Genomic DNA, 22130 nt, shown 5'->3' on the forward strand with positions numbered 1-22130 from the left:
TGGAGCCGCAACGCATCAACCCTCGGGCTCCAGCACACCCGCCCTGGGCTGCTTCCTCACGCCCTCGCTCGTCCGCTCACCAGCCGGCTGGTCCCGCCGCCTCCTCGGTGTCTCTCAGTCTCTGCCTCCAGCGTCCTCCTTCTCCTCTCCCCCTGCTTCTGCCTCTCCTGACTTTATACCTGGGGAAGGTGCCGCCCCGCCCCTCCAGAGCACCCACACCTGTGCTCGTCCACGGCCCCAGCTTCTCCGCCCCAGCTGTTTCCCCTCACCCCCAGCGTCCTCTCCATCTCCTGCAGCTGTGGGGCATAGGGCTGGCTGGGGCATCCGCGGGGCTGCCCGCCCCGAGGCTGGTGGGGTGCCGTTCCTGCCCTGTTGTCCCCACTAACCTTGCCGGGGGGGGGTTCTTCCCCCGCGATGTCCCGGGCTGCGTCCCTGGAGCCGCCAGCCTGGCGGCATATCCCGGCTGCCCTGCTGCCTGCGTCCCCGGCGGCAGCGGGTCCAGCCGCGGCGTTTCTTTCTGCCCCGCTGGGGGGGCCCTCCTCGATGCAGGGTTGCCTCACCCCGTCACCGCCCTCCCCCGTGTTGCTCGGGGTCCCGCCAGCTCGACCGCCTGCCGAGCGGCGCGTCCCGGTTACCCCACCGGACGCGTCCTCGGCGGTGGCGAGACAAGCTGCGCCGCTTTCCCCTGCCTCGCTGGGGGGGGCCCTTCTAGTGCGGGGTTGCCTCACCCCGTCACACACCTCCCCCCTTAAGTCGAGCTCTGGGGGTCCTTTCGTCCCCTCAGCCTCCTTTATACTTCGCGATAGGAAGTCCGCGTTCTGGTGCGCCGCCCCCGGGCGGTGTACCACTTGGAAACAGTACGGTTGGAGAACTAAATACCACCGCATTATTCGTGCATTAGTCTCTTTCATCGACTGGATCCACTTCAACGGTGCGTGGTCTGTGATCAACAGGAACCGGTCCCCTAGAAGATAATAACGTAAAGCCTCAATGGCCCATTTAACTGCCAGGGCCTCTTTCTCAATAGTTGCATAGTTCTTTTCCCGATCGAACAGTTTGCGAGTCAGGTATAGTATGGGATGCTCCCCCCCTTCGACTTCCTGCGCTAACACTGCCCCGAGCCCCACCTCTGAGGCGTCCGTCTGTAGGATGAATGGTCTTGAAAAGTCGGGTTGTCGTAATATAGGGGCGGACACCAGGCGCCGTTTGATAGTGTCAAATGCCTGCCTGCCCCTTTCGGTCCATCTTACTTTTTGGGGTTGGTTATTCCGCGTCATGTCCGTCAACGGGGCCGCTAGGGTGGCGAAGTCGGCTATAAATCGCCTGTAGTACCCCGCTAACCCCAGGAACTGACGTATCTGTCTCTTGGTTGTTGGTAAAGGCCAATCCCGTACCGCACTCACCTTGTCGACTAAGGGCTTTAGGTGCCCTCCCCCCACGGTGTAGCCTAGGTATGACACTTCCCGGCGTCCGAATTTGCATTTCTTTGGGTTTGCTGTTAAACCAGCCTCCGCTAAGGTTTTGAGGATGGCCTGCACATGTTAAAGATGTTGCCCCCAGGTTGTGCTAAAGATGACGATGTCGTCAATATACGCGACGGCGAAGGTCTGATGCTGCCGCAGTATTCGGTCCATGAGCCGTTGGAATGTTGCCGCGGTGCCATGGAGCCCGAATGGCATCGTCACAAATTGGTACAGCCCAAAGGGAGTTGCAAAGGCGGTCTTTTCCCTGGCTCCGGGGGTCAGAGGGATTTGCCAGTAGCCTTTCGTGAGGTCAGTCGTGGAGAGGTACTGGGCTTCTCCAATACGTTCGAGCAACTCCTCCACCCGGGGCATAGGGTAGGCGTCGAAGCGTGAGATCGCATTCACCCCCCGGAAGTCTATACAGAACCGTAATGTCTTGTCTGCCTTTGGAACCAGCACTATCGGGCTCCGCCAGTCACTATGCGACTCTTCTACCACCCCCCACTGTAACATCATCTGTAACTCCTGTTTCACGGGCTCCCATAACTTCCGTGGTAATGGCCTGAGCGGGTTGCGGACTCTCTTCCTGGGTTCCGTGTCTATCTCATGGGCGGCGAGGGTCGTCTTACCTGGACGGCTTGTTAGCACGTGTGGAAATGTCTGTAGCAGCTGTTCCATCTCTTTCCTCTGCGCGGGTGCCAGTTCTCCCTCTATCCAGGGTTTTTCCTCTGACTCACACCAAGGGCCGAGGTCTAACTCGAGGGGCCGCGGATCCACAAATAGTGCTTCTCGGGGCTTCCACCTCTTTAAGAGGTTTACATGGTATATTTGGGTGTCCTTCCTTTTTCCTTGTAACCTCAGTTCATAGTCCACCTTCCCGACCCTCCGGAGAACCTCAAATGGGCCCTGCCACCTCGCCATCAGCTTGGAGTCTCGGTCTGGCAATAGCAACAGGACCCGATCTCCTGGTGCGAACTCCCTCAAACGGGCCCCCTGGTTGTAGCGTCTTTCCTGGTGCTCCTGAGCCCTTTCTAGATTGCTTTTCGCTAACTCCCCCAGTGCTCTCAACCTTTCCCGGAGTTGCAGCACATAGTGGACTGTCCCCCGGGCCCTCGACTCTTGCTCTTCCCAGTTCTCTTTCACCAGGTCTAATATTCCCCGCGGTTGCCGCCCGTACAACAATTCAAATGGGGAGTACCCCGAGGAGGCCTGGGGCACTTCCCTGACAGCAAACAACAGGGCCGGCAACATCTTATCCCATTCCCGGGGGTCATCATGTATAAACCGTCTTATCATTGCTTTAAGCGTCTTGTTAAATCGTTCTACTAGGCCATCCGTTTGGGGGTGGTACACGGAGGTGCGTAAAGTTTTAATCCGCAGCATCCGACAAAGTTCGCTCATTACCCGGGATGTGACATTTGGGCCCTGATCCGTTAACACCTCCCGAGGGAGCCCTACCCGCGCGAAGATTTTTACCAGCTCTCCCGCGATCACGGACGCCGTGGTGGACCGCAATGGGACGGCCTCGGGATACCGGGTTGCGTAGTCTATTAAAACCAATATAAATTGGTGCCCCCGTCCCGACTTCTCGACCGGCCCTACCAGGTCGAAAGCCACCCGCTCAAAAGGGACACCCACCACCGGGAGCGGAATGAGCGGGGCCCTCGGGATCCCTGCTGGGGCCGTCAGCTGGCACTGTGGGCAGGAGTCACAAAAGTCCCGGACAGCCCGATATACCCCCGGCCAGAAGAACCTTTGCAGCACGCGCTGTTGGGTCTTCTCCCGCTCCAGGTGACCGGCCCAGGGGTGGGCGTGCGCCAATTCCAAGACCCGCCACCTGTACCGGGTGGGGACTAATAGCTGGCGGACTGTCTCGCGTCCCTCCCTCTCCTGGGTCACCCGGTATAATCGATCCCCGCGTACCTCAAATCGGGGATTCTGGCCATAGATCTCCTGAGTCCCGTCTCCTTCACCCGGAGCCGTAGCTTGGTCCCAGGCTCGCTGAAGCGAGGGGTCTTCTCGCTGAAGCTGGATGAAGTCCCCTTCGTCTACATCCAGATTAGACTGCTGGGCCTCCTCTCCGGTACCGGCCGGCGTAGCCCCTCCCGCCGGGTGCCCGATAGTCGGGAACGGGGCTTCTTCCCCCTGCGCCACCTCCAGCACCCTTTCCCCGGGGTCGTCCTCGGGTGATGTCGCGGCCTGCCCCCATTGTCGGAGCAAGGGGCCCAGGCCCGGCCAATCGTATCCTAGCAGGGCGGGGTACGCCAGGTTTGGGGCTAACGCCACTCGCCACGTCTCTGTATGCCGTCCGTCCTCTATCTGGACCCAAGCCGTCGGATAAGGGCGGACGTCCCCGTGGACACACTGCATCCAGATGGGCCCTCCCGTAGCTGCTCCCCCTTCGACCAGGTCTGCCCGTACCATCGTTTGTCCGCAGCCAGAATCCACCAGTGCCTCCACGATACGGCCCCCCACTTTTACCCTGGCCATCACCTTACTCGGCAGGTTTTTCGCCTTCTGGGCCTCCGGGGTCATCACCCTTCCGAACGTACAGTCCATTACAGGGCATTCCCGGCGGAAGTGGCCCTCCTGCCCGCACTGGAAGCAGACCAGCTTATTAGGTGGCCCCACCTTCCGACCGTTGTCTCTCTCAGGGGCGGGCCCCCTCTTCTCCTCCCTGGGCTCTTCTGCGGGGTTCCGCCACACGGGTGCTAACTTCTGTCCCCAGGCTGGCCCCGGTTCTGCCGACTGCCTCCGCTCTCCCCTCCCGGCGGGGCCCTTACTTGCAATCGACGCTCTCCCGGGCTGATTACTCACCGGATTCTTCCCGCGCTCCTCTGTTCCTTCTGCGGCCATAAAATCCTCCATCAACGTCACTGCTTCAGCTAACGTGGAGGGCCGGTGACGCCGAACCCACCTCTGTCCTTCCCCCGGGAGCACCTGTATAAACTGTTCCAAAATGACAATCTCCGCCACCTGCATTCCCGTCTTGGGCTCGGGTTCCAGCCACCGCATCCCGGACTCCTTCAGGCGATGGGCCACCGCGCGGGGCCGGTCTCCTGGTCGGTATCGTTCTTGCCGGAACCGCTGGCGGTACGTTTCGGGGGTTATCCCTACCTGATCTAATATGGCCTCCTTCACTTTATAGTAGTGGAGCGCCTCCCTCGCGGGCAACCCCCGATATGCCATCTGGGCCGGCCCGGACAAGTAGGGAGCTACTATAGTTGCCCAGTGTTCTTCCGGCCATCTTGCCGCCGTGGCCACTCGCTCAAAGGTTACGAGGAAGGCCTCCACGTCATCCGCTGGGCCTAACTTAGCTAAACGAACGGGCGGCTGGACCCCTCCCGCTGCGTCTTCCTCCCCTGGCCAGGGGGCTTCCCCTCTCCCTCGTCGGGCCCCTACCGCCTGTTGGTGTTCCGTGAGCTCTCTAACCAGTTGCCGTTGCTGCTCTTGAAACTGCGCCGCCAGCTGTTGCACGATCTGCGTCTGTTGGTGCTGCTGCTGCTGCTGGTTTTCCATCACCCACTCCAACACCTTTGCCGGCTCCATCTGGGCGGCCCCCTTAGAGAGAAGACCACAAGCCTCCACCCTTATCCGTGCCCTAGAGCCACCCCTGCCCCGCTAGCGCCCCCCTTCCGTTCGGGGGCCCCATGCCCACATTCTCCACCACGTGTTACGGGGTCCATGAGCCCACCCCGTCCTGGGCAGTCACACTACCACGGTTGCCGCCCAGGAAGGTCCCAGTCTCTGTGCCGCGGCGCCGGGTCGGCCCTCCCGGCGGTTGCCCAGAGGATCCCACGAGCGAGGAGGTGAGGGGGGTCCGGGCCCTCCCTCTCTCCAGACCCCAGCCCAGGGCCCTAAGGCGGGGGAGATGCTCTTCTCTCCCCCGACCTGGCTGATGGGGCACGGAGCCGCAACGCATCAACCCTCGGGCTTCAGCACACCCGCCCTGGGCTGCTTCCTCACGCCCTCGCTCGTCCGCTCACCAGCCGGCTGGTCCCGCCGCCTCCTTGGTGTCTCTCAGTCTCTGCCTCCAGCGTCCTCCTTCTCCTCTCCCCCTGCTTCTGCCTCTCCTGACTTTATACCTGGGGAAGGTGCCGCCCCGCCCCTCCAGAGCACCCACACCTGTGCTCGTCCACGGCCCCAGCTTCTCCGCCCCAGCTGTTTCCCCTCACCCCCAGCGTCCTCTCCATCTCCTGCAGCTGTGGGGCATAGGGCTGGCTGGGGCGTCCGCAGGGCTGCCCGCCCCGAGGCTGGTGGGGTGCCGTTCCTGCCCTGTTGTCCCCACTAACCTTGCCGGGGGGGGGGTTCTTCCCCCGCGATGTCCCGGGCTGCGTCCCTGGAGCTGCCAGCCTGGCGGCATATCCCGGCTGCCCTGCTGCCTGCGTCCCCGGCGGCAGCGGGTCCAGCCGCGGCGTTTCTTTCTGCCCCGCTGGGGGGGCCCTCCTCGATACAGGGTTGCCTCACCCCGTCACCGCCCTCCCCCGTGTTGCTCGGGGTCCCGCCAGCTCGACCGCCTGCCGAGCGGCGCGTCCCGGTTACCCCACCGGACGCGTCCTCGGCGGCGGCGAGACAAGCTGCGCCGCTTTCCCCTGCCTCGCTGGGGGGGGGCCCTTCTAGTGCGGGGTTGCCTCACCCCGTCACAGGGTTACTCTCATTTTGAGCTTTAGCATTAGAAATCATCCTTGAAAGAAGTGATGTCAAAGGAACATACTTGTAGTCTTCCATTAAGACTGAAGGAACCATTATACAGCCAATCAATTAAATAGGCAATGTGTAGCTAGAAAAAGTTGTACCTCTCGGTGTTTTAAGAACAACCTATATTAGTATTGGTATGAAAAATAATAAATGCTCTAATGGAGTGATTATTCAGCACTTAAAAAAACAAAACAAAAAAACCCAAACAAACAAAATAAAACAACAACAAAAAAAGCAACAAAAAATGCAGGAGCAAGTAGCAATCTATTTCTCATTTGGTAATGAGCCTCAGGTAAATTCTTTGTCACTGAAATGTTAATTTCTAGAAACATTGCTCCTTATTATTGCCCCTACAATACAGCATATTTTATAAATGTGTATACCCCTCTCAGGAGAGGAGGTCCCTCTGCCCTGGTCTACACGAGGAAGTTATTTCAAAATAACTCCCCTTATTTTGAAATACCCATCAGAGTGTCCACACTACCAAGCCCATTATTTCAAAATAAGGGGCTAATTATTTTGAAATAGTAACTTCTGCTTTCCATGAGGAATGCTTCTTTCAAAATAGTTATTTCGGAATAACGGTAATTGGATGCACAACTGCTGCTATTTTAAAATAACTACTCCCCAGTGTCATTCAAAGCAATTACTTCTCCAGTGCTTTCCGGGGTTCTAAGTTGAGGTAGCTCATCCACATTAAAGGATCCTACCTTGAAGTAATTTCAAGGCTTTCCTGAAGTGTGGACACACTATTTTGGGAGTTATTGCAAAATAATTTCCTAGTGTAGACATGCCCTCTGAGTCATGAGCTAAGAATGAAGGTGCCAAGAGGAGAAGCTGAATTTACTGGAGGTTCTGACTCACATGATTCAAGTTAGGGCTCTGGCTCTTTTTGTTCCAAAATTATTTGCTTAGACAAATGATGTAGTCTGAAAGAAGTCACATCCTTTCCTGTTTCTTACTGCATTACATGTATTTAAAATAATATTTAGAAAGCCCATTGTGGAGACATTTAAACCTAAATTTAGTGAATAACTAGAAGTTACGTGGAAAGGAAAAATTGTGTGCTGGCAATGGGACTGTCTAGATGAGATGACAGGTCTTTGCAGTCTGCAGCATTTATAGACATAGGCTTAAATTTATTATGTGAGCTTAGGGAATCTGCTTTTTCACTCTTCCCAGTGTTGCCAGCTCACAGTTTTATTGAGAGTTTCATATTTGCTGCTTTTTTAAAATGTCCCAATGGCCGGAATCAAGAGACAGTATGAGCCTCTCGACTTTCACCTTTAAAAAAAAAGTATTTGTGTGGGACTCTTCTGGTTGCATTAAAGCTAGAAAATGTGACATAAAAGCCTTGTAAAGGCTCCAAAATCAGAAGGCAAATATAAAGAATCCAAATGTATTATTTAAAACCTGATTACTTTTAGGCCAATATTATTTTTCGGGGGTCTTACTACTGGCTTTTTGTCTCTTCCCCTCTCCCCCGCATTGCTTGGGTTTGTTGATACTGCCCTCCTCAAGTCAGTGCAGGATTTGGAAATATCAGTTTCTTGTTTCTTCTTTCATCATGATTCCTTCATGTGCCAATGCATATACCAAAGCTCAGAAGAAGAAAATCCAATTCAGAGCCCTCATACACAGAATTAACCATGCAGAACTTCATAAAATGGATCTAGTTTCTCCATTTGACAGCGGAATGGTGGTGTGTCAATTGCTGAAGAGTCCAAATATGCTTGCTGCAAGTTTGTTAAAGGATCTGATATTCAAGAGGCATGTAATGAAAGAAATAGAAGGGGTCCCAGAAGAAACGTATATGTTCTGGGAGGAATGGGGGAGAAATGTGGTGTGCTCCCAAAAGGTACACTGCCATTGTAGAGGAATAGTTCATTTGTATGCAGAGGTTGCTTTGTAATGTTGCTAAGCCCAGTGCAAGCTTGGTTATTGATTCTAAAAGTAATGCTGCTAAAGATCTAAGTAAACCTGACTCTGCATCCCCCCACCCTTTTAAAAGTGTTGTTTGGAATCCAGGGAATATCTGTGTACAAATCTATGTTCTTGTGTGGCCTCCATCATTGCTAACATTTCAGCATAACTTTTGCTGGATTCTAAAGTTTTTCTTGTTCTTGATTTTATTCCCCATTTTTGTGCACTCTCATTCTGATTTTTGCACTCTCTGGTGTAAATGAGGAATAACTCCATTCAAGTAAGTGGATTCACAGCAGCATAAAACTGTATGAAACAGTATTAGCACTCTGAGTGTTAAAGTGGACAGTAGAAAAAACTAATAATGAATCCTATGTATTGTTAGAGGGTAGAACACATGCATACTTTCCTCCACTTGTCTGACTAACTTATGCAAACTAATAGTACCCAAGTACTCTCACAATACTGCCTTTAATTTGATTTGTGGTATTCTATTAGCAGATCTTCTGTGTATCGGGAGAATAATAACTAGTGATTCCCAGATTTTCAGTAGTATAAAAGGAGAACAGACACTCTTTGGCAGTTCTGGGACTTTTTCCCTTTATGATGGAACAACCATTCTGATAAATCATGTATCTGGTCTACAATGACTTTCAGCTATGGATGAAGGCTTGTTATCCCCAGGTTAGTCATGCTATTTATGAGATTAGCTTTCTACAAATCCAAGGATGTTAATAGCTGAGGATGAGAAAATTATTCTCTGAAAAAAAAATGATTTTTTGAGGAGGGGGAAAAACCCACCTTCCTTTTAATGTTAAAGTTGTGGTTTTGAAATTACAGCTGACAGTTCATAGCCTTGATTTTAATCTTCAGAAGGGAGGATGTCCTGGCATTAGGGTTTCAGAAATGTGTACTTAATTGTATCAGTTTCAGGAGCTCCACTGTCCAGCACATCCTTTTCTGAGTAAAGCAATTCCTTAAGTCTAGCAGTAATAGGACTAAATGAGTCAGTTATTTCAGTCTGAGAAACTCTCTGCCGTGACTGATATAACAGCCATATTGGGTCTTTCTAAAGGTCCATCTAGCCCCATTTCCTGCATCCCTCCCTTCCCAGGGTACCAATTACCCTTAATCCCACCTTGCATTAGTGACCACCTGCCATTCATCTAGCCCCTTCTTGCAGGGGCACATTGCAGTTTGAACGGGCCTCTTCATCATTGACAAGAGGTGGAAGTTGGACCTGCTACCTAATCCTACTGGGCTGTCTGTCTCTTTGCAGCCCTACTAACCTTGCAGGCCCCTTTAGCAGGGCCTCAGTCTGGGAGTTAATCAGACCTAGCTACCCCCCCCCCCCCAATCTTCCCCAACACTATTCTGCCAAGGTACCTTCCTCTACTAGCTACCTCATGGTCATTCATGATCTTCCATGGGGCCATTCTGGGAAAGACAGAGGTGGTGCGCTGCCAGCCTCCCTCCCCCATGCTCTAGCCAGCCGGGGGAAAGCAGGTGGCACACTGCCCCCAGCCTCCCTCCCCTGTGCTCAGGTGGCGGGGGGAAGCCTGGGGCTCATTTCCCCCGTTCTTATTCCAGGATAGAGGCTGGGGTTGGAGCTGGAGGTGGAGCCCCTCCCGCATCCCCCTGCAACAGAAATTCCTGCATACAGGCCTGTCATTTGTCTGACGGGCAGTTGCCCTGCACTTAATGCCATAAACACAGATATTAAGGTACTTAGACATTCACTTTTACTAAATTAACCTATTATCAATATGAAAATGACCAATAAGACACATAAAAATAATTAGATTAAAAATATAAGGACTTATGGGTCTCTTTCAAAAAGGTTACTAGATACTTAAAATGGTTTTATTTTTAGAAGCAGTCTAATTTTGTCTTAATGAAACTTAGTTCCAGTAAATACTGGCTGCATATCTGCTGATAGCACAAAGATTCTCATACAGGTGGTGTATGTAGTTATTTATTTTTGTTCTTTTTCTGGTAATTATGAATGGGTTAAAGTCACAAGAGCAACTTCCAAATTTCTCTCTCTCTCTCTCTCTCTCTCACACACACACACACACTTGCTTCACACACACACACACACACACACTTGCTTCCTTGAGATTTTTTTCCACAGCACTTTGTGGAGAAAAAGCATTGAAACAGGACTTCAGGCACTCCTTGAAGACCAGCAGTTATGAGTACTATGAAAAACATCTCAACAAAGCAGCTGGGTGTCCATATGAAAATTTTAAGTTGAATTTAGTGGTAGTGAAAAGCGCTGTATTGACAAGAAAAAAATTCTCAGTGGATCTACAGAAAAGGTTGAGACCTCAAAAGTGCAAGCATAGCAGAGGCAGCACACATTGCCCTAAGAATGTTTTAAACTTTCAGAGAAATAGCCTCACAGCATGTTTTTGGTATAGTAGATTGTGTGTGTGTGTGTGTGTGTGTGTGTGTGTGTACACATTAATATTTTTTTTGCTAGAGCTACTGCATGTGTACCTTCTGCGGCAGTTTGCAATGCCATCCATTTTAGATGCTACCATAAGGAAGCACTATAGTGAGTTGGCAAACAATGAGACCATGTATTTTTCATGGGAGAGGTAGTCCAGTCAGTGAAGTAGAATGAACAAATGAGGCACTCAACTTATTCCTTTTAGGAGGTGGTGGCATCTGAAAATGTGTTGATTTTTGGCCAAGTCCAAACTACTTAGCTTTTCAGTTAGTGTGTAAAAGATTAGATATGAGCCTCTTGTGTATAATTGTGTATGGAGGGAACCTTTCCTGGTTGAGCTAATGGAGCAGCTGAATTGGCTTGCTAGCTCGAGGCCTTTGCTTTTGTGTTGAGAGCAAAAAACATGAATTATATTTTTAATACTATATGTAGTCAGCCACCTGATATCCATAGTGTGAATTCAGATATAGTTTGTTAGAAAAGGGGTCTCAATTCTTTACAAATAATTGTATAGAAAAGAAATTTGACTTTGAAGATCAATATTTTATTTCCTTGATTAAAAGACACCAAGGATTTCCAGTAAAACTAAACTTATAGTTATGTTAGCTGCCCTTCAAGTATTAGATGAAACAGAGGGTAGATCTACATTACAAAGAATTGCGAACCACAATTTGTGTATCTTTTTCCGCTTTTCTTTCGAACGAGGATTTTCCAAAATTTAGCTTGTCTTCACGGAGCCAAATTTTGGAAAAACCTCCTCTTTTGACACATCCCTTCTTCCTCATACAATGAGGATTATAGGGATGGCGAAAGAATGCATCCCGTTTTTCAGAAATTGTTCTGAAAAAGCAGACACGTTCCTTGGATGTGGCAAAGCTTTTCCGGGATACCTTCAGTATCCCGGAAAAGCTCTGCAGTCTAGAGATAGCCTTTTTGTATAGCTTAAAGGTATAATTTGATTTTTCTGTACTTCTCCTGGTTCTATGACAGACTCTATTGTCATAGACTCATTAATCCTGTTTTCAAGTCAAGGCATATCTCAGAAGTAGATAGGTTTTAATATGTATGAGCTATACAGGGGCAGTTTATCAAACTCTAAACAATCTTGTTTTTAAGAAGGAACTTCACACTAGCAATTTTTTAAAATTAGAGTATTCAATAATATTTAAACAACTAATTGTTTTAGCCTATTTGCAGTATATTCTTTTTGCTAATACATCTTTTAAAAGTGAACTAATTATTTCCAGGAAAAAGGAGTAAATTTTTCCCCAGTAATCTAGTGGTTTGGGCATTATTGGATGAAGTATGAGACTACATTACTTTGGCTGTAACTTTTATTTACTCAAGGCAAGTTTGTGGATTTTGACATACAAATTCTGCATAAAGCAAGGAAATGCATTAGGAATGAGATCAGTTTGTTAGGAAAGAGGTTAAGGCCCACACTTACTGTCAACTAAGAACAATTTGGAGTGCAAGTTTCATAAATGCCAGCTGACCTCAATTTACAGAACATAGCCAATAACCAATTGATGTACTGCCAAAATTCCATGAGGGGCTCCTTCAAATGTGCTATGTTAGTTAGTGAATACATATGATATTCCTGGGTAAAATGTTTTCTACCTGACCAAAAGCCACCAATTCCATATTCTTCCCTTTCACATCTCAGGAAAAACATCAATTTCCTGTTGTCCTCCTGACCTCAATCCACCGATCTTCACCCCCCGCTTCTTTTGACCACCATTCTCCTTCGCTTCCTGTCACATCCTAGTGAAGTCACCAGGACCAGATCATATTTGCCCAAAAATTCTAAAGGAATTAAAATATGAAATTGCAGTACTACTAGTCTGTAACATGCAACCTTTCACTTAAATTTGGTGCTGTACCAGATGACTGGTTGATGGCTAAAATTACATCATTTTTTAAAAAGACTCCTGAGGCAATGCTGGCATTTACAGCCTAACTTCAGTAAAGAACAGAAGTTATGCTTAACTTCAGTAAAGAACAGAATTATCAGACACACATAGATTAATACAATTCGTTGGGTGACAGTCAACATGGTATTTTTAAAAGGGCAATAATGCCTCACCAATGTATTCAAATTTTTGAGGGCATCATCAAATATGCAGAAGGGTGATCTGATGGATGTAGATGATAGGGATCTTTGACAAGGTCCCTCATTAAAGATTCTTAAGCGAAGTAAGCTGTCGTGGAATAAGATGATAGGTTCTTTCATGGATCAATAACTGGTTACAAGATAGGAAACATAGGAGAGAGGTAAGTGGTCAGTTTTTGCAGTGAAGACAGGTAAACAGTGGGGTCCTCTGGGGATCTTGCCCCCTGGGACCGGTGTGTCCAATATATTCATAAATTAAGTAGAATGGGGGGGAGAGAGTGAAATTGTAAAGGTTTTTTTGGCTTAAAATTACTGAAGGTAATTAAGTCCAAAGCAGACTGTGAAAAGGTACAAAGGGATTTCACAAAAGTGGGTGACCGAGCAACAAAATGACAGATGAAATTCAATGTTGATAAATGCAAAATAATGCTTATTGGAAAACATAATCGCAATGATGCATATAAAATTATGCAGGTCTAAATTAGCTGTTGCAACTCATGATAGAAATGATGGCATCATCTCCTTAATGTGCAGTAGCATTTAAAATATATTAAAAACATCTAACACATGGTAGGCCTTATTTGGAAAAGGCTAGATAAGGCAAAATATCAAGATACAACCATTGTAAATCCACATCTTGAATACTATCTGAAGTTCATCTCAACTCAAATATGTATTAGAACTGGAAAAGAAGAGCAATAGAAAATTTAAAGGTGTAGAATAGTTTCCTTATGAGGAGAGACTAAGAAGGATGGGGTTGTTCAGGTTTGAAAAGAGTTTGCTAAGAGAGGGATGTGATAGAGGTCTATAAAATTGTGACTGATGTGGACAAAGTGAATAAGGAAGTGTTAGTTACTACTTCATAACACAAAACTAGGGCTCACCCAAGGAAAATAGTGTTGGGATATGCAAAAGGAATAGGGGTCTGGGATGGCAGTAAGGAGTTCAGCCATAGTAGGCATTACCCTTGAACATGTTCTTTCCCTTCCGTTTTGCAGCATAGAAAAATAGATAAGCATGCAGCTGCTCTACTTTGTTGTGTCTTTTGCTTATCCTCATTGGCTCTGTATCAAATATCTTCAGGGTTAAATTTCTTGTAATCTCTGTAATCTGCTGATTTAGAAAGTTTGTAGTGTAGAAAAGTGTTGATTCAATTAGATATTCTGTAAATAGTAATTAGGGGCGGGTATAATTGTATTAATTATTTGTTTATTAATATTCATTTTATGGGAGTTAACATTACTAAATAAGGTTTTAGGAAAAGTAGTGATAGACTTGTGAATTAACATACTAAAACAGATAAAAGGGTTTAATTGGTGCCAATCTGTGGCCACTCGGATGTTGTGTTGAATGTCTGAGGTAAATGTGCATGGGCAATAAAGCAGTTCCATTTACCCACTCTGCTCCTGGGTCGCCTGTTTTTTCTCTAACAAATATTAGTTGCTTAAAACCAACAAAAGGAAATATTTCCTTACACAATGCACAGTTAACCTGCGGTACCCATAGTCAGGGGATTTTGTGAAGGGCAAAAGTAGAAATAGGTTCCAAAAACATTCACTAAATACACAGAAGACAGGTCCATCATTGGCTATTTGCTAAGATAGGAGTACAACTCCATGCCCTAGGTGTCCTTAATCCTCTGACTGCCAGATGCTGGGAATGGACATGAGTGAATGGATCACTCAAAAAGTGTCCTGTTCTGTTCATTCCCCCTGAATCACCTGCCATAGGCCACTGTCAGAAGACAGGATTCTGGGCTAGATGACCATTTGGATTCATCTAGTATGGCCATTCTCATGTTAACACTTACCATTAGACACTAGAGGCCTATGCTCTCCACTCCTTAATGCAGGGGTGAGCAATAATTTTTGCCACTCCAAGATTTTGGAAAGTGGTTGAGGGCTGCATCGTTCCATGACATTAATGGAGGAGATGTGGGCTCTGGGATGGAGGTTTGGTGCAGAGAGGAGCTTGGGGTAAGGGATTGGGATGCGGGAGTGAGACTGGGGTCTGGGAGGGAGTTTGGGTGAAAGAGGCAGTTGTGACCTAGGGCAGGGGACAGGAGTGCAGGGGTTTGGGATGGGACCTAGGAGGGTATTGTGATCTGGGACAGGAGATTGGGGTGCCAGATCTGGGAGGGGGCATGGGGAAAAGGGTTTGGGTATGTTGAGGAGCGGGCAGAGGGTTGGACAGGGAGGGGCTGGGGTGCCAGAGGCAAGCTGTGGCCAGGAGACTTACCAGCTACCAGCCAAACTGGCCTGCTTGCCTGCAGAGCTAAGGCTTGCAGAGCTTAAAACGTTTCCCAGCCTGCCTGCTTACCTCACCATGTGCTTGTGTGAATAACTGAGCCGAGAAGAAGGGGCGTGGTTCTTATTGGTTGCCTGCTATTCCACAAGCAGCTCCCATTGGTTGGTTTCTGGCCAGAAACCATCCAATGGGATTTTGCTGGGGATGGGGCAGCTCCTAAACTCCCCCTCCCTCCAGTTTTGAAAAAGAAAGGAAGCCCATCAGCCATGTTTCTGCACAGCACACGGGGCAAGCAGGGGAGCCTGCCGGGGGCTCCCCACTAACTCCATGGGCTGGATCATATGGCTTGGTGGACCGGATCCAGCCCACGGGCCATATTTTGCCCAGGCCTGTCTTAATGCATAATAATGTACATATTTATAGGTGCTGCTAAACAGTGTTAACCTACTGATCCTTCACATAGTAGCCTGCATTGTAATCTGAGATCTTGAGATACAGATCCTGGGAGGGAGTAGGGAGGAGACTGGGTAATGACCTTCTGTGACTTTACAGCCCCCACGCTGGTATAATGAAAATTTGTTACAAGTGACGCTTTGTTCTGTGCAATAATAGAATCCTCATGAGCATAGTAATCCTATGTGTGCTACAAAGTTATGTACTTTCTGGCCTGTCTCTCTGTCAGGGCAACACGAGACGTTCTTAGTGTAAAGGAGAATTGGACCCTTTGAGTTCTTCTTAATGGATTATTTGACGGTGTAAGTGAATATTATTACCATACTCCAAAAGATTGGTTTGGCACTGTATTGTACTGTATCTGTCTGGCTGACTCTTGCTTGATGTATTATTTCTTTTTAGATTTGTCTGGCCTATGAAGAAGTACACTAACAGACTGAGAAGCATGGATTGTCAAAGTGATGATTACTTAGGTTCTCATCCAGTGCCAGTTGAGCGGTAAGTTCTGATGTGATGTGTATCCACTAGCCAGTGATTGTTGTGTGATGTCACAATGAACATGTTGTATACTAAATAGATCTAAATTGTAGTCTTATAGAATATAAGAGTGATCAGTAGCTAGAAAGGAAAATTAGGTATTTAAGTAAGTATGGTTGGAATTCAAGGCTTACAGGCGGAATTCAAGGCTTACAGGATTACAAGGCTTGTAAGAATTGTACCTTAGCCATATTAGGCCATAGAGTTGAGAAATGCTTGACGTAAGCAAATACCAAAGAATGACCTTATGCCACAAGATTATGGGAGAAGATGTACCAATGAATGATGTCTCAAAATTGCCAGAGTAAATTTTTCCTTACAAGATTCTTAGTAAAAACTTTAAAAAACAATGAATGCTCCTGCAGCACCGTAGAGACTAACAAAAATGAAGATATTATCATGAGCTTTCGTGGAGAGCAAGGGGTCCAGAGGTACAAATAAGTGGCAGAAAAAGAGGGGATGATGAGGGAAAGAGAAGGGGAAAAAATCTTGTCAATTAGGGTATGTCTACACTACTCCCCTAGTTCGAACTAGGGGGGATAATGTAGTTATATGGAGTTGCAAATGAAGCCCGGGATTTGAATTTCCCGGGCTTCATTTGCATAAAGCCGGCCGGCGCCATTGTTAAATGCCAGCTAGTTCGGACCCTGTGCCGCGCGGCTACACGCGGCACGGACTAGCTAGTTCGGATTAGGAAGCCTAGTTCGAACTAGGGGGGTAGTATAGACATACCCTTAGAGTGTCCGTGCTAAATGAGGCTAATAGAATGGGCTGATATTTAACTTTTGATGTCATTAGGGTATTGAATGTAGCGGCCCAAAAAGTTCGTGTCTTTGTTCAAATCACTGGCGTGTGTACGGAATATGCTGGGTGTGCCCAGGCACTCCTTAATGTCTTAGGGTTGCCAGGTGTTCAGTTTTCTACCAGACAGTCTGGTTTTTTGGGGCTCTGTCCGGTAAAAAAAATCCAGAAAGTACCGGACAGGTGTAATGTCTGGTATTTTCTGGTTTTCCAACTGGGCGCCCAGAAGCCTGGCTGGGGGAGTGGCTGGGAGGTGGGGTGCAATCGGCACTGGGAGCCCTGGTTGTGTGTGAGGAGGAGGGGAAGCCCAGTCCATGCTCCTGCGTGCTGGTGAAGTACGTGGTGGAGCCGCAGCTGGACTGACTCACACTTCACCTGGACCGTGCAGGGAGTGGGAGTGCCCTGGGAGCTGCACTTCCCGGGTCAGTCCTGCTCCCCACTGGCTGATACGCTCCCCCCTCCCCCGGCTGGCCGGTTGGTTCTCTCCCACTTCTCCTCCTGATCTTCCCCGCTGAAACCACTGCAGCCCTCCTTCCGGTGACCAGTTCGCCCCTCCTCTCCCGATCTCCCCTGGCCAGCCCCGCTGTACCCAACCCCCACCCTTGCTGCCAGCTCTACCTCCCGCTGGCCGGTTCCTCCTCCCGATCTTCCTCGGCCAGTGCTGCTGCACCCCCCGCCAGCGCTGCTTCCAGCGGCCAGTTCTCCTCTTCTCCTCCTGAGCTCCCCGGCCAGCCCCATTCCTGCTGGCTGTCCCCCCCAATCTCCCCCGGCTAGCCCCACTCTTCCCTCGCCCCTCCCCCCACTGACCAGTTCTGCTTCCCGTTGGCCGCCTCTCCCCGCCCCGATCTCCCCTGGCCAGCTCCCGCCCCTCCTCTGCCAGCTCTGCTTCCCAGCCCTACCCCTCCTCCCAGGCAGTCCCTCCCCACCCCCAGAAGTGTGTCCGGTATTTTTTTAAGACTATCTAGTAACCCTATAATGTCTCAAAAAAAAGTGGCTTTGTGTTTTAATTTAATCACATGATACGCTCTTTTAGTTTCAAAGTATGGATTGCTGTATTATGCAATAAGCGCTGAATTGCACATGTAAAAAACAAACTAAGAAGTACAATGTCCCATACTTAAGTCTGTATTTTTTAAGTAAAGTTTAGTTGTTTATTTAAAAAAAAAATTTAGTTAAGTTTTAGTTTCTTTAGTTTGTTTGACGAATAAAAATAATGTCCTTTATGATTGAGTATTCAATAAATGTTCTTCTTCAAGCGGTCCCTTTGGGTGCTCCACTCTGGGTGCTGGTGCGTCCTCACGCCGGTGACTGGAGACTTTTCTAGCAGTTTCTGCCGTGCCGTGCAGGCGCCGCAGCACCCTCTAGTGTCATTGGAATTCTTGGGCGCGTGCGCTGCGTGGCCCCTCAGTTCCTTCTCTACCATCATTGGCAGCAGACGGAGCCCTTGTTCTCCTAATTTTTGTCAGAAAATAGTTACATTCCCAGTTTTAATCCTTAGTTTCCTCATCATCCAAGTTTTTTGGCCCTCTTCTCCTCCCCTGACAAGTTTAAAAACAAATTTTTTTCTTGTTGTGGTTCGCTGCTTTTCCCCAACCCCTCATGCCCAGCTCCTCGGGCTTTAAAAGGTGTGAGTCATGTCAGGATGCCATGCCTGTTTCAGATGGGCACTCCAAGGCTACGTCTACACTGGCATGATTTTCCAAAAATGCTTTTAACGGAAAAGTTTTCCGTTAAAAGTATTTTCGGAAAAGCACGTCTAGATTGGCAGGATGCTTTTCCGCAAAAGCACTTTTTGCGGAAAAGTGTCCGTGGCCAATCTAGACGTGGTTTTCCACAAAAAAGCCCCGATCGCCATTTTCGCGATCGGGGCTTTTTTGCAGAAAACAGTACCGTGCTGTTTACACTGGCCCTCTTGCACAAATGATTTGCGCAAGAGGGCTTTTTCCTGAACGGGAGCAGCACAGTATTTCTGCAAGAACACTGACGCTCTTACATGAGATCGTCAGTGTTCTTGCGGAAATTCAAACGTCCAGATGATTTTGCAGAAAAACTTGCCAGTCTAGACACAGCCCAAATGTATTAAGTGCCTAGGGGAGGCACACCAAATTCAAAAGTGCCTCCACTGCTCCAAATTAACAGCGAGCGCGCCGGGACTGAGCCAACAGGCTTAAGACACTTCTATACGAGAAGTCCCTCCGTCCCTCCTCCTCGGACTCTCCTACTGCTTCAAAACTGGCTCAATTGAGTAAGGGTATGGAGAAAAATCACCCCTCTGTCCACTCTGGTCCTATGACCTCTGAAATGTGTCTTTCTCCGACTCCATTGCTACCCTCGGCACCTTCAGCTGCATGGGTCAGCACTGAAGATAGGCTGGGAAACTCCGGTACGGTGGAGCCTAAGACGTCGGCACCGCACAAAAGAGCTCACTCAGAGCCAAAGCAGAGGTCAGCGGCACCAACTGGTATGGCACCGGAGCCGCCCTCGGCGCCAACTGCACCAGCGAAAGATCACGCGGTGCCGAGCCTGGCGCCGAAGAAGGCCCGCACCGACGTGTCCCCACCGAGCACTAGGGTACCGGAACTGCCAATACCTCCACTGCCCGAACTGCCACCATTCAAACTGCATCGTCCCGCACCGACCGAGGGGCGCGAGTGGTACTGATCCCCGGTACAGAGACACACATCATTGGCACCGCCTTCCCCGGGCTCCTCAATCCACTCTGTGAGGTCCCGCCGCTCTTCGGTCACCTCTCGCTCTGCCAGTGACATCGGCATATAGACCTTATCCTGGCAGCCGGCCGCAGTTTAATATGCATACCCTCCCCCTCTGCACCCATGGAATGCACAACAATACTCCTACCCACCTCCACCATATACCACCCAATGGCAACCCTGGGAGCCGCACCCAAAGAAGAGCCACCACCGGGCCTCTTCGACTATCTCCAGACCGCTTGCTCCCTCGCCCCCAGCCACAGTATCTGCTACTGAGCTGAATTGTCCAGCCCCCTAGGAGGCACACGACTCTCTCTCTGAAGGGAAGACCAGATCACCTCTGAATAACTCATCCTCTTCCCCAGACGAAGCGGTCACAATTGAAGCCCCACCATTGGATGATGACACTATAAAAAATTCCAGGACTTGTTCAAAAAAGTAGCTATAGCTCAGAAAAGAGACCTCCAGGAGGTACAGGTGAAACTATATCGCCTTCTCGCACGTTACAGCCACCAACCACCTCCAGAATAGCTCTCCCCATGGACGAGGCTATTATGGACCCGGCCGACAACATCTGGTAAACTCCAGCATCCATCACCCCAACAAATAAGAGAGAGGATCGTAAGTACTTTATCGCTCCTAAGAACATGGACTTCCTTTTTACTCACCCACCTCCTAACTCCCTAATGGTGGACTTGGTACGACACAAAAGTAAACAATCCAATCTCAGGACTACTCCACAAGACGGGGACCAAAGAAAGTAGATATTATGGGTCAGAAAGTTTACTCGTCAGCCACATTACTTCTCAGGGTTGCTAACTATACTGCCATTTTTGCGCACTATGACCATGCTAACTACTCCAAGCTCCAAGATCTGCTCCAACACCTTCCGGAACATAAGAGGCAGACCTTGCTCAATATCATGCAAGAGGGCCATACCGTCTCCCGCACAACCCTACAGTCTGCCATGGAAGTAGCGGACACCGCAGCTCATATTACGGCTTCGGCAATTGTCCTTCACAGAATTTCCTGGTTACGGGCATCTGGGGTATCTAGGGACCTATAACAAAAGGCTGAGGACTTACCCTTTGACCGAACCAACCTTTTTGCAGCTAAGACCGATGAAGTATTGCATTCCATGAAGGACTCCCGTACTACTCTTAGGACTGTGGGACTGTACACTCCTCCCTTCAAGAGAACTAGGTACCAGCCTTACCAATGCCCGAGAGAGACCTTCAGGCAGCAGCCCAAGTATAATTTCCACCTGAAGCAAAGAACTCAGTGGCGCAGACCACAATGACAGCAAGAGCAACACCTCACAACCCATCCACCACCGAGCAAACAGCAGGTTTGAAGGTCAGGTCGAGAGCCAGGAAACCAATCCACTGCTACTGCCAACCGATACTCTTCAATTCCATCACCCTCTCCAGGCCTTTTTCCACCAATGGTCCCTCATTACTTCGGACAAATGGGTCCTGGAACTGATTCAATTCAGTTACACTATTCTCTTTACCTCCCTCCCTCCCATCCACCTTTCTACCTCTTCAGGGACCCCTCTCACAAAACCATTCTCCAACAGGAGGTTTCGCATCTTCTTCAACTGGGTGCAGTACAACAAGTATCACCACAATTCCAAGGCTGGGGTTTCTACTCAACTTACTTCCTACCCCAGAAGAAGATGGGAGGATGGTGACCCATCTTAGACCTCAGGCGCCTCAACAAATACATTGCATACCACTGTTTCAAGATGGTCACTCTCACAACAATCATTCCTGCACTCGATAAAGGCCATTGGATTTCGACTCTCGACCTCCAGGATGCCTACTTTCACATTACGGTTCATCCTGCTCACAGACTTTTTTATGGTTTACGGTAGGCACCCAGCACTATCAATACTGGGTGCTCCCGTTTGGCCTCTCAACTGCCCCCAGGGTGTTTTCCAAAACCCTGTTGTAATGGCCTCACTTTGACATCAAGGGATCATAATATTCCCGTACTTGGACGATTGCCTCATAAAAAGCGCATCCTTCAATGAGTCCAAGGCCATGACAGACACCACAATAGCCCTTCTACTCAGCCTCAGGTTTCACATAAATTACGCAAAATCCACCCTACTCCCAACGCAGAGGCTGGAGTTCATAGGTGTCCTCATCGACATGGTCACAGCGAGGGCTACGCTTTCCGATCACAGTTTCACTACCATACACGACCTTATCCGCACGGCAGAGTCGGTTCTGACTGTCACTGTCTGCGACTGCCTCAAGATTCTTGGGCGCATGGCCTCCCCAACCTACGTAGTCAAATTGGCCGAACTCCACATGAGACCGCTTCAATCCTGGCTCGCGACGGTTTACAAACCTTCCAGAGACCAACTTTCCAAACTCGTGGCTATTCCACCACGCATCATCTACACCCTGCTTTGGTGGACAATTCCACAAAACATGCTGCAGGGCATTCCCTTCCAGTGTCCTACTTCCACACTCACAGTTATAAGAAAAGCCTCACTCATCGGATGAGGGGGCCTACTTAGGGAACATCACAGCCCAAGGCAAATGTTCATTCACAGAGCAAACCTTCCATATCAACCTCCTTGAGTTACGGGCAGTCAGATATGCATGCCAACATTTTAGTCAGTGCATAGTGTACAAGTCCATTACCATCATGACGGACAATACCACCTGCATGTACTATATCAATCAACAAGGGGGAACTCGGTCCCCTTTCCTGTG

General features: G+C 49.0%; 1 protein-coding gene across 7 annotated transcripts in view; it reads left to right on the plus strand.

Annotated features, from left to right (window-relative positions):
- Nucleotides 1-22130, plus strand: part of INSC (INSC spindle orientation adaptor protein) — a 276146-nt gene that overhangs the window by 79412 nt on the left and 174604 nt on the right. For 5 of the 7 annotated variants that reach the window (XM_025186251.2, XM_075928027.1, XM_014575141.3 and 2 more), the window contains one exon: nucleotides 15755-15850. In XM_025186251.2, coding sequence (XP_025042036.2) covers nucleotides 15768-15850 — 83 coding nt within the window. In that variant the 5' untranslated portion in view covers nucleotides 15755-15767. Of the gene's footprint in view, nucleotides 1-15581; nucleotides 15655-15754; nucleotides 15851-22130 lie in introns of those variants that run through there. The other 2 variants (XM_075928026.1, XM_075928025.1) reach the window with 1 other exon arrangement.

This window comes from Pelodiscus sinensis, chromosome 4 (assembly GCF_049634645.1).
Source record: "Pelodiscus sinensis isolate JC-2024 chromosome 4, ASM4963464v1, whole genome shotgun sequence".
Taxonomy (NCBI): Eukaryota; Metazoa; Chordata; order Testudines; family Trionychidae; genus Pelodiscus; species Pelodiscus sinensis.